The sequence below is a fragment of the Onychostoma macrolepis genome, chromosome 10 (genome assembly GCF_012432095.1).
Source record: "Onychostoma macrolepis isolate SWU-2019 chromosome 10, ASM1243209v1, whole genome shotgun sequence".
Lineage (NCBI taxonomy): Eukaryota > Metazoa > Chordata > Actinopteri > Cypriniformes > Cyprinidae > Onychostoma > Onychostoma macrolepis.
In genome coordinates, this window is record NC_081164.1 from 8,801,052 (window position 1) to 8,813,921 (window position 12,870).

Below are 12,870 nucleotides of genomic sequence, written 5' to 3' on the forward strand. Positions count from 1 at the left end.
CAGTAGAAGCTTTCCGTCAGGTGGCTGCGTTAATTATCGACTGTGATCAAACAGTCAAACGATTGTGGGTGAGGGTCTGGCGGAGCAGTATCGATGGGAAGAGGGCTAACATTCGAACTCTCCCTTTTTCCCAGACACACACCAGACATGTTCAATACATCCCCACTTTACTTTCCATTTCCCCAGCCTTTAAAACGCTCTCTCTGCCAGCTGTAATTATGAGCTCAAGCCATGAAGTTACAGGCTGCTGCATTGTATGTCTCATTTACAATTGAATCTATTATGGTTTCTCATGAAACACTGTAATTAAATAACTTTATACTATTTACTATTTGGCAATTAAGTTTGTTCTATTTATTTTATGCTTAATGAAGAATATTGTTATATTAAAAGTAAATTTTCTTTCATCTTTTTTAGAAGCACTGCTGTTTTCAGCATTGATAATGTTTCTTGAGCACCAAATTGGCATATTAGAATATATATTTCTGAAGATTCATGTGACACCGAAGTCTGAAGTTACACTTTTTAAAATGCATTTACATTTAAAATGAGAAACTGGTCATTTTAAATGACTATTTCAAAAACATTTAAAAATTCCACCAACCCATTTCGCATTGTAGTGTAAATGCATAAACTTGTTTTGCAATTGACTTTGCAATGTGACTATTTTTTCTATGTCTATATTTTTTTGATTAATTGATTAAATGATTGAAACTGCCATTTTTAACTGAAAATTGTGTTGCTTCCCAACTTTTTTCCCCAATAACATCCTGATATCTTATACAAAGGTGGCATTGCTTTCTTAATGCTTTCCTGTCTTACTGTAATAGTTTATGTCCTAACATATGCATGACAGAGAAAGAATTTCTGACTGTATATCAATGAACAGATCGATGTGTTTGCATCGACCGATACTTTGAAATCAATACCTGGTATGTTAAGTCAGATGGTGTGATGATGTGTTTTAAAAGAGCAAGCCGGAAGGCTTAATCAGTGCACGCCTTTCACCCGCCGAGACTTCGGAGGTTTCTTTGCTCATTATAAAGTACGTGTGTGTGTCCATGTCTGTAAACACAGGTTTGTGGATAGAGCTGTTACCCAGTGTACACGGTGTGTATGCATTATTATTATGATGCTGCTGTGGGTACCACGCCACTCCAGGGACCGAGACTTGAGAGGCCCCCTTAAAATACCGCGCAATAATTGGAATTGCTTTATCTTTAGTCTCATCAATTAATGTGCAATTTTCCATTTAATTACCAACTCGCTCACAAAATTTGCAATTAAAATGAGGCGAGATAACAGCGAAGATGCCTTTCGGCTGATAGCACTTGGAATGAGAACACAGGCGTTGTGTGTAATCAGTATACAAATCACACACACACAACGTTCTCAATTTGTATGATTTGGACGAGCTTCATAAAATATGCAACGCCAAGCCAGAATCTAATTTGTGCTTGGAAAATTCCTCACGTTTCCACGAAGTCCAACATGAAACAGTCTGAGCGCAGAGGTGCTGATGGTGTTTATGATCATGATAACCCAAAACTGTGTGTGTGTGTGTGTGTGTGTGTGTGCGCATGCGATCTCCTTAAAATAGCTGTTTGGTTTGTCTTGGCCCCTTCGACCATTTTCCACACACTCCTGCCAACCTGAAGATGAGCTGCGAGGGAAAAAAATGATCTTTCCTGTTTTCCTGCTCAAACTGTTGTCTGTCTGCTGTCTGAGGAAGGTTACATCCTGTCCGCCGTCTGAGAGACTTGGCTTCTGTACTGGATTCTTCTCTGTGTCTCCTTGATTTTCCCACAATCCTCTTGACAATCCTCTTGTTCTGCTGTCCACAGAATTATTGCTCCAAACTTTGATGCAAACAATTGGAAAATGTGCATAAACACCATTCTATGCCTGATTTCAAGCTGCTAAGATATAGACAGAGCTAACAAGCTGTTCTCAAGAGAGAAAATTACTACTACTAAAGCGCAGAAAGAACTTTATAGGTCACGTTTTAAATGAGTGATTTATGTCTCGTGTAATTACCGAATGGAGCAGAGGTCCCACCCACATTAACTCTGCAGATGTGATTGTACTGTTCTTTCAGAGTAATTATATATGATTGCTTATGTATTTTTAGTATTCTTTATGATTGTTAGATTCTGCTTCTGACATCTGTGGGCTGCTACTAAAAGCCTGGAGCTCAATGGTGGACTGAAGACCGTGTTTTGCGGGGGTCAAACTGTCTGAAATGATCATTTTAATATGGGAGTGATTTCAATGAGGTTCTGTAATGAAAATTTTACGAAAGAATCAGCAAGTTGAATATAGTTTTAAATGCTTACAGCTGTCTTCTTGTGTTTGGTTGGCACTAAATCTTATTTTGAATGCACTTAGACTGATGGGAAAATCAATATGGGAGAGACAATATCCAACATTCAAAGATGTTTATGGTAATAGACTTGGTAAGAGCATATATAACTTGAAAAGAAATGTTGCATTTATTTATTTAAAAATTCAAACAAGAAAACCTTTCTTTGAAAAAAAAGTGCAAATTTGATGACATTTCAAAATGTGAGCTAAGAGTACAGAACATTTGTACTTGATAAAGCTTCACTTAGAAATGGGGTTCAGGGGTCCATGTGCAGTAACATGGGGCCAATTATCTGTAGTCAGAGTTTCCCACAGTGCACCGTCTCTGGAGTCCACCCTTCCCTTGCCCAGTGTCAATTACTCTTCTGACAACAGAACTAATGAGCCCCTGATTGGCCTGCTGGGGTTGTCATGTTTACCTTAGAAAAAACTAACTCATCATGTACCTGCACCTCAAGGTGCTTATTTGGTTTTCTGGACAGACGTAGTGCTAACCGTTTTTACTGGGTTGTCGGCGATGCCGGCGTGCTTGAACTTGTTGCTAATGTTTAGGATTTAGTGACATTATTTGTAAACTCTAATATTATGTGAGAATCTTTGTGTGCAGAATTGCATTAAATGGATACTCTAGGTATTTTATATTTAAACATTTTTGCTTTAAGGTTTGTAATCCATATGACTACAAATTACAAATAGCCTTTGTATGCAGACCTTGATGTGTTCCCTGGCCTCAGAAAGGTTTTTATTTTATTTTAATCTATTTTATTTTATTTTATCTACAACATTGTATGAAAGTGTTTTGTGAGTTTAAGTACAGCAGCACCTAGTGGTGTGTCATGGAATTGTTTCAGTGAAGAACTGAGGAAAGCTGCAATGATATATTTCTTTATATATTTTCATCAGTGTTATCAATTAAAATTATGCAATCTGCTATAAAAGATAAAAAGCACAATTATTTTCCCTCTGGTAAGTAGGCCAGTAGATATGAATTTGGTCATGAAACAGGACTTCACAGAATTTTCAACTGTTTTGTTTCCTTCAGGATCTCCATGTGAAGCTATCCCATGATGCAACATGTGTCCCCAGCACCAGCATTGACCATGATGGCCACACAGAGTGTCCCTCCACCATCGTACCAGGAGAGCCAACAGGTCAGTTAACAAACAAACTGTTTTTTTTTTTTATTATTGATTATATTACTGATTATTATTGTAATATTACTGTTCCTTAGAAAGATAAAAATACATTCACTCACCTCAGTAGTTGCATAACAAATAAATAAGAAAAAGAAAGAAACAAATGTATACTGTTTAAGCTTTTTTATTTTTTTCAGCAATGTTATTACAGTAAACTGTGACTTTGTCGCAAATTGTGGCTGTCAGAAAGGTACATCTGTAGTTCTGTGCAATGTCATATCTTCATTGTGCTTGTCCTGAGTTAATCAGAGGGACACAGAGCAGCATTTTTGTCCCAGAGCCCCCTCTCCCAGTCCGGCTGCTGTCTCCCTCCGCCCTGAGGATTAGAGGCTGGGGAGAAGAGCAGCGCGCTGGTGGAGACATGCAAATGAGAGCTAGTTAAGTGTGAAGAAGCTAATTTATTTCCTATTTGAGGCTGGGATTAAGACTTCCAGCTTCCTCCCTTAAACCATTTTTGTTCTGGGGAGGGAGACAGGAGGAGGCTTGCTTTCAAAGCAGCATCACAAGAGAGAAAAACAGGGCAGGAGAGACAGTGAAGCATAGACAACAGACAAGTTGTACTCTCTCTCCCACTAATGCATCCTAAACAGGGTATTTGTTCATCTCGACAGTGTTTCGATTGCTAAAGGGTGAGACCTCTGCCCACCTCGACTGCCGGAGTTTTATTTGATGACTAGGTGGAACGTTTTCCTGCAGAAGGTGACCTACGTAATATTTTAGGGGTCAAGTGCCTCAATTTAGATTCCAGATTTTAATGAGACCATATGCTGCATTGTCTTGCGTTGTCAGAGACAGTGGAAGAGCCTTCCTGAATATGTATGCTGGGGAAAAAAAAAAAACATGTTTCCTTGCTAGCGTTTGTTTCTAGAACTTTATCTGGACGTGTGCCGTTTTTCCTCTGTTGCGGAAAAGATAACAAACCAGATTACTATGAGCACATTTCCGCTCTCATAGCTCCTTAAAAAAAGCATCATAACCCATTAAAAAACACAAAAGTGAAGCGTTCATAAACTAAATCTGATAAGACGACAGTGTCTGGCTGTGAGCCACCATAACATGCACATGAGCAAGATGATCTTGAACTGTATCTTTGGCCCACTGGCGCAGAGGGGGTAAAAGCAGAATGGGTTTGCACCATCTCCAAACATTTTTTTTAGCTTCAGTTATCTGTCAGCAATTATTAGCTGTTTTTACATTAAAAAAAAAGAAATTCCAAAAAATCTGGAAAGGACACAATTCATTTGATAAAAAAGAGAGAGAATCTGATTGGTGTTCAACATTGTTAATTCTGATCTGAAAAGAATAGTTTAATGATCTTCATTTACTCACTCTAATGATCTGGCAAACTTATGTTTTTTTTTGGTCATACATTGAACATATAAGGAAATATTGTTTATGGTTGCCAAGAAATGCAAAGTTTAGTTGAATTTGAAATCATAACTTTTCTACGAAACTATTGTGTAATGTTCTTATTAGGGGTTGACCGATTTATCGGCACCGATATTAAGCATTTTTAAGGTCATCGGTATCTGTCATTTTTTAAAACCGATTTGCCGATACAATAATTTAAAAGCATTTAAGAAAAAATACATTGTCAGAGCCCTTATTATTCTTAATTTTGACATTAATTTTCATTTTTACACCAGTCATATACATCGGTCAAAATATCAGTTATCGGTCGACTTCATCTGTAATAATCGGTATCAGCATCAGCCCTGTAAATCACATATCGGTCAACCCCTGGTTCTTATTATTTTGGATATTGTCCATAAAGTTTCAAATAAAACAGAAAATAATCCCAAATGATTATAATGAAGTACCTTTCATTTCTAGAAAATTTGATTCACTGGATTATCCATGAATAGGCATTACTACGTTGATATTTAATATATAAGAAATTAATGCTAGTAGATTGATTAGTTAAGCAACAAAATGGACAAAAAAGTACTGTAAAAGTAGTCAATTGAAATATTTTTGTGTAATATGGTCTAGACTGCAGATCTGTAGTTATTTTGTATTCTGCATTTCTTCAGATGACAGGCACTACGCAGCAAAACTCAAAGGCCCAGCATGTCCACCTTTCTGCAGCCTCAGCAGCAGGGGCCACACAGGTCAGTGTGACCCTTGACCCCCAAGCCCAACTGGAGTCAGACAAACGAGCCGTTTACAGGTGAGTATTATGCACTAATGCAGCTTCTTATTATTAAGGACATAATTTATAAGTAAATCTAGATTTGTCCTTTCTCTGAAGAAAATGTGAACAGTGTTTACAAATGCAAAACATGATGCAAGGATGCTGTGTGGTTGCTAGGTTGTTCTAGTTGGTCACTAGGGCACTGCAAGGTGGTTGCTTACTGGAAAAGTAAAAATGCATAAACAAAAATACATTGCCATTCAAAAGTTTAGGGTCTGTAAGATTTAGTTTTTTTAATGTTTAATGTTTGAAAGAAGTCTGCAAAAATACAGGAAAAAATTATATTGTGAAATAGTATTACAATTTAAAAGCAGTTTTCTATTTTAATTTACTTTAAAATGTAATTTTCTTTCTGTAATGGCAAAGCTGAAATTTCAGAAGCCATTACACCAGTTGTCTGTCACTTGAACCTTTCAAATATAATTTACATTTTTCTTATTATTATCAGTGTTGAAAATAATTGTGCTGCTTATTGTTTTAGTGGAAACATGATACATTTTACATGCAGGATTCATTGATGAATGGAAAATAAAATGATAAAAATAAATAAAAAATTCAACTTTGAAACAGTAGTGTGTATATATTTATATGCTAAAGTATGAAAGTTTTGTGTTCCTTCATATTTTCCCAGTGAATATTATGTAGGTACCCCTACACTATTGTTCCATCTGAAATAAATAATGCAGTTTTATAGTCATTTGAAACCCTCATAACATATTGATCTAAATACAAGAATACAGACTAGAAGCTTGATTTGGATAGCAACACGCCTGCATAAGTCATATTTTCCTCGTTTATTCATGAAGTAAATAATACATGGCACACTGACACTTTAAATACTTAAAGCCTCATTCCCAAACCTCACCTCCCTGGTTGATTACAGCGCGGCTGTTTGCGAGTCGCATGCATATCGTAGCATCGTCGGTTCCTGTCTGAAGGCAGCCGCGAGGGCTCGTTCGACCGGCTGCAGCGCTGGCTATGATTAGCGGTGTCTCGCGGCGGCGTGGCAGAGGCCCGTGGTTTCACGCTAACCCCTGAGGCAAGTCTGTGAAGGCCTGGGCAGGCCTGGGGCTCAGTCTCTCAGCTCCTCAGAGAGAGAAAGCTGCCTTTGATGTGAGCAGCCAGCCGGAGGCGGCCTGCAGGCGGTGTGAAAAAAAAGCTTAGACTCAGCCTACATTCACACTACTCACACACACACACACACACACACACACACACACAGTGTCTGCTCCTACTTCCCCCTCATTCCTAGTCACATATACTCAAGCACAGACTCAGCTTCTCACTTGGCGTATATATCTCACCACCTTCTCTCTCTCTCTCACACACACACACACACGCAGATTTCTGGTTTCATCCTACATGACACATCTTAAGTGCTCTAAATATTCAAAGGTGCAGCAGAGAGCCTTCACTCATAACTTGTTCTGATTCTCATCCAAACGCACACCGGCACAATGAAAGCGCACAGGTGAGGTACAAACCAAGGAGAATTGTATTAGATTTGACATCTCGTGCTGTCAGGTGTCTAATGCAATTAAAGTGCAAATATTCAATAATGCAATTTAATGTAATTTAAGTTTATTGTGTATAAAGAAGAAATGTATTGTTTATTAAATGTAAGTGTTACTACTTAATAAGTATTTATTTAGTTGCTTCATAATATATGAAAATATATGCATTATAATTTCTCATAATTGCCCAATCAGTGTTATATTGGCCAAGGAACCATGTACATGTTATAGTGGGAACAAGAAAAAAAGGTGACATTTTTTTTAGCAAAATAAATGGAGAGCATGAAGCTGACTTTGCATTATACAATTTCGTTAAGAAGTTTGGGGTCAGTTTTTTTTTTACATTTTATTTATTTATTTTTATTTTTTAAAGAAATTAATAATTTCATTAAATGCATTGAATTTATCAGAATTGACAATAAAAACTTTTACATTGTAACATTTACATAAAAAAATTATAGGTTTTTTACTTGTTTTGTTTTTACTTTCTATTACTTTCTACTACACAACTGTCTTCAGTATTGATAATAATGTTTCTTGAAAAATGCATATTAGAATGATTTCTGAAGGATCATGTGACACTGAAGACTAGAGCAGTGGCTGCTGAAAATTCACCTTTGCTGTCCCAGAAATACATTACATTTAAAAAGAATGTTTAAATAGAAAACAGATATTTTAAATTGTAATAATATTTCACAATATGACTGTTTTCTTGATCATACAGTATAAATGCATATATTTCCAACCCCAAACATTAGTGTGTATGTTTTTACAGTGGATTTGCTCTGCATTTGATTTGTAGTAAAAAGCAACATGGTATCTCACCTCCAAAACTATTGTGGGTATTTAACAGAGCAGAATTTTTTGTGTGTATCTGTTTGTTTATAGTGTATCCTCATGTATTGTTTTGATTCAATTTGGCAGGTTGGTGTTTATTTCTGCACATCTCGTTTCTCTAATTGCCAGTATTGCGAGTTTGAGTTGTCTTATGCTCTGGCGTGCGTTGCTTAATTATTAACAGTGGAATAAATGTGTGATACAGTAATTATCTTAACGAGTTACTGCACTCTCTTTTAAAGCATCCGAGACCTTCTCTTCTTATTAGAAACATGGCAGGGGGTCTCTTTCCTGTGGGGTACTTGCGACATATCCAAAATTAGGTCCAATAAAATCCAGCATCCAGGAGATGAAATTGTAATATGTATCCGAAGAAGTTCCTGAGGGTGAAAAATTCAGCACTATTCCACAATTAGAGTGAAACCGAAAGCAAACTCAGGTGGGAAAAGTTTGATGAGTGAACTGAATAAAGAAACCTAGCGTATGTGTATATATAGTCAAGCTTTTAAAATGTGTTTCAATCCTTCATTCTTAAGTCAAATGAATTATAACTTCATCTCTAATTATTGCAATATCAAAATGAAATAAATTAGACTTTTACTACAAACAAATCTATTGTAACCAATATATGTGTCCATTATAATCCATATTAAAACCAGACAAAGCTGTTTTGTGTGTACAGAATTGTATCCTGATGCTTTGTGCCTCTCAACCTCCGTCTTTTGAAGTATTTGTGTTTATGTATAGCGTTCAGACCCCCGAAGGTGTGCTCATATTAGGGTATTGAAATGTCTGAATGGGTTTATATATGTCTTTCCCTTCTCGCCGTGACTCAGATTGGCGGGTGCTGAGTGGATTTGCATTGATACTGGATTTCGGTCTCATGGTGCACAGTCATGCTGTCTTCATTGAGCTCCAGTGGATCAGGAGTGTCTTAGACTGACGGAAGAGAGAGAGATAGAGGGAAAAAGATGGAATACCAAATAGAAAAAAAGAAAAGGAAAAGGAAAGAGTTAGAGAACAGCTTTAGTAGACCCAGCAGTAGCAGCAGCGCATATCAGTCCCAACAGGAGTGCTTTTAATTTGACAGCCAGAGAGGAAATGGTGAGCCAGTTCTCCCCAGCCGCTGTAATGCACCATAAATTCTGTTTACATTCGCTGTTGGGAAGCTCTCGCAGTCATTTGGTGCCCAACATCTTAACGACTCTCTCTCTCTCTCTCTCTTAGTAATGGTGCTGAGATTTCTATACCGTACAGAAGAAGTCGTCTTATCTGAGCCATAGATTCATCCTGAGAGCAAGTCTGTCCTGATCACGCGGATGTATATTTGAGATTGTTACTGGCAGGTTATGGTAAATAGTACTCAAAGGAAATCTCTGAGGGCACATTTATATCTGAGTAAGATTTTGTTCCTCAATTTAAAACCGTAGACGTTGAGTTTTATTCTGTTTCATCCTGTCTTGTGTCTCCAGGGTGCAGAGTGTTCTGAACTTCACAGACTGACTGTCTGAAGATTGAACGTGTGTGTTCGTGTTAGCAGGAGCTGCTCAAGTCTGTGAATGAATCTAATACTTGTTAGCGGTGCTTGCTTAGGCAGTATTATTGCTAAGGGCTGCTCAAATCTCTGTATCTTTTGAACATTATTTCATAGAGACTTAGCAACCACCCAGAACACCTTAGCAACCACATAGCATTGATCTAAAAACACCCTGACCAGCCTAGCAACTGCATACCGCAGCAATGTCCTATCAACCACCCAGATCAGTATAGCAGTGCTATAAAAACACCCAGAACAACCACATAACATTTTACAAAGCATCCAGGCCAGCTAAGAAATGCATACAGTAGCAGTGCCCTAGAAACCACACAAAATACCCTAACAACCACAAAAAATACTGAGAACCATAGCAGCCGTAAAATAACACCCTGACAACCATATACACCCTAGAACACCATAGAAACTACCCGGAACACCATAGCAGCTATATTGTAACACAAACCAATTTGAACACCTTAGCAACTATATAGCACGTCATGGGGGGTGTCTCTTTCTCTTTTTTCATCTTTCTGATTGATTTATGTGGCATCTCTGCATTTAATAGGGATGTAACGGTATACACAAATATGCCAGTTCAGTACCTCATTTTTGACATCATATGGTTTTGGTACAGTAGGGGGGGAAAAAACTAAAAATAAAATTGCTTTTTTATTAAACAGTGGTTTACTGAACAAATTGATCTTTCTTTAAATAAATTCAATTATAATGAAACATTTTTAATCTATGCTCTTAACTATGGTGAGCCCTTTTACATTGTAAGGTTACAATTAAAAACTTAAATACAATTACTATTTATTTTTAAATATAATAATCAACACTCAACTTTTGAATGCAAACATGTAAATTGCACACAATGCAGTTTTTAAATTAGCCTCTAAATTATAACATTTCTATTTGTTTTTGAAATACAGTAATTTACACAGTGGCTGTCATATCTTGTTTCATAACAGAATTATTTAAACATACAGAAAATAACTAAGACATCATTAACAGGTAAAGTAAAATATGAGTATATAGTGTAATATTTCATGAAATGCTTTTCTCTAGACTTCATTTCTGATGACTTGAGGTAAATGAAATGCTACGTGACATTTTCTTTACAAGCTGTTTTATTGACATCTTTCCACAGTACAAACACTGATTGAGCGATTACGTAAGGCATGAGATGTTCATTCATGTTTATTTCGTATTAAATCTAGTAGAACAGAGCAACGGATGCCATTTGAACTGAGGCGTTTATACAGTGATCTGTCATCAAAGAGCGTCAAAACGGCATTTATTGTTTGAATTCCCTGAAAAAGATTGACATAATTTGAAAGATGAGACTTTGTTTCTAATCAAAAGTAGCAATATATAAAACTGGAAGTTTCCAATTAAGTTCCACTTGTGCAGTGATTAAAACAATTCTGTATTTGTGTGTACACATGCGTACCATACCGAAAGTCCCGAAAATTTTCTGTACAAATACGTGTACCGATAGACCCCTAGTATTTAACCTCTAAATTCACACCTGTGGTCCAATGATAAGAGCCGGCTGTGTATCACGACAGGCCACAGCTAGCCTTTACCCTGCAGGTGAAGGAGAGAGCTGTAAAAACAGCGTTGAAAAAGAGCACCGCCACTCATTGAAATGCAGCAGTAGGGGTCCCATATAAACCCTGATGGTGAGTGGTGTTTGTGTGTGTGTGTGTGTGTGTGTGTGTGTGTGTGTGCGCCCCCCCATACAGGTTGAGCTCCAGACATGTAGCCTGGAGGAGAGAGTGTGTGTTCATGTGAATGTGTGTGTGAGCGCTCTCAGCGTGAGGGCACCCCAGACTGGGTTTAATAAAGGCAGCAGCCACTGGCTCGCCCTGATTAGGATGGCAAACATACTGGGTGAGCACACAGAGCGCACACCCCCATCTCCCCAGCAGCCCGTGGGTGGCCCACCACGCTACCAAAACAAATGCAGCTCGAGCTAGCATGAAAATACGTCCAGCTTTATTTTTGGACTCGGAATTGCTTTGATGTGCTTTTCGTTTTCTTAGAAGAGATTTATTTATTGGCTGTTTACTTCTTTTTTTAATCTTCGAGGGCTTTGGTTTCTAACTTGAAGACCTCTACACTGAAATATTCATGACAAATTCAGCTTGAAATCAAAAAAACAGGTAAACCCAATTAGATGAAGCTTTAAGTTTTTCATTGGCTCAGATGATGAAACCTAGTATTGGTCGAATGAAAATAAAAACGCCATGTCTGACTTTATTCGTCAGTTCGCTGGATCAGTTCTGCTGACTCTTATCTCGGTAAATGACACTTTTATGGGTTAATAGTTCCCCAGCTCCCTCCGTCCTGAGACCTCTGCACTGCAGATAACGTCTCACTGTTCTGGCACCTTACCAGCTCTAGGTACCTTATGTAGTTTCAGGAGCGAACAGACGCAGTGCTATGAGATGACTGTATCAACATAAAGTGCAGGATTACCATTGTAAACTGCTTATTTAAATCTAGTGTTTCCAGCATGTTTCTTTTTTTTAAATATTGTGTAATTCATATTTTTACTATTTTTCAATTATTTAGTTTTATTATTATTTATTATTTTCTCTATTATTTTTTTTACAACATGAAGTACACAGTTCTCTGTTTTGATGCCGAATTGCAGTTCAGTGAGTGAGTCAAATGATAATTTGATTACCACAGATTCAATTTGACAAATTTGAAGTCTTTTTGAATTAATTTCATTACAAGGACCTGTTCATACAAATCATTTGTTTGTGAATTGAATTACAATAGTTTGTTTTTATGTTTAGCCAGGAAAAAGAAAAAAAAAAAAAATGTGGGAAAAAAAGACATGTCATGATGTAAATTATATGATTGGTCCTGAATTCAAGTGGTCTTTCTTTCTTTCTTTCTTTCTTTCTTTTTCAAAATATCATATACACAATTATTTATTTAAGTTTGGAGTTTGTGAGTCTTCATCCAAGTTTCAATTCATTAAAACCACCTGCTCATAAGTCATTTGTTTGTGATATGAACTACTGGTGTGTAATTTAAATAATTTAAAACCAACATAACACAGTTCTCTGTTCATTTTGAAGCCATGCTGCAGTTTAGTAAGTGAGTCCGGTGTTAATTCACTTACTACTCTCTGACAGATTCATTGATTTAATCAGTCAAGTCTTTTCATTACTAGAACCTGCTCATACAAATCAATGTGAATTCAAAGTG

General features: G+C 37.0%; 1 protein-coding gene across 1 annotated transcript in view; it reads left to right on the forward strand.

Moving 5' to 3' along the window:
• Window positions 1-12,870, forward strand: part of pknox2 (pbx/knotted 1 homeobox 2) — a 112,391-nt gene that overhangs the window by 75,610 nt on the left and 23,911 nt on the right. The window contains exons 6-7 of the mRNA XM_058790229.1: window positions 3,407-3,515; window positions 5,594-5,730. Of these exons, the coding sequence (XP_058646212.1) occupies window positions 3,429-3,515; window positions 5,594-5,730 (224 nt within the window). The 5' untranslated portion in view covers window positions 3,407-3,428. The remainder of the gene's footprint in view (window positions 1-3,406; window positions 3,516-5,593; window positions 5,731-12,870) is intronic.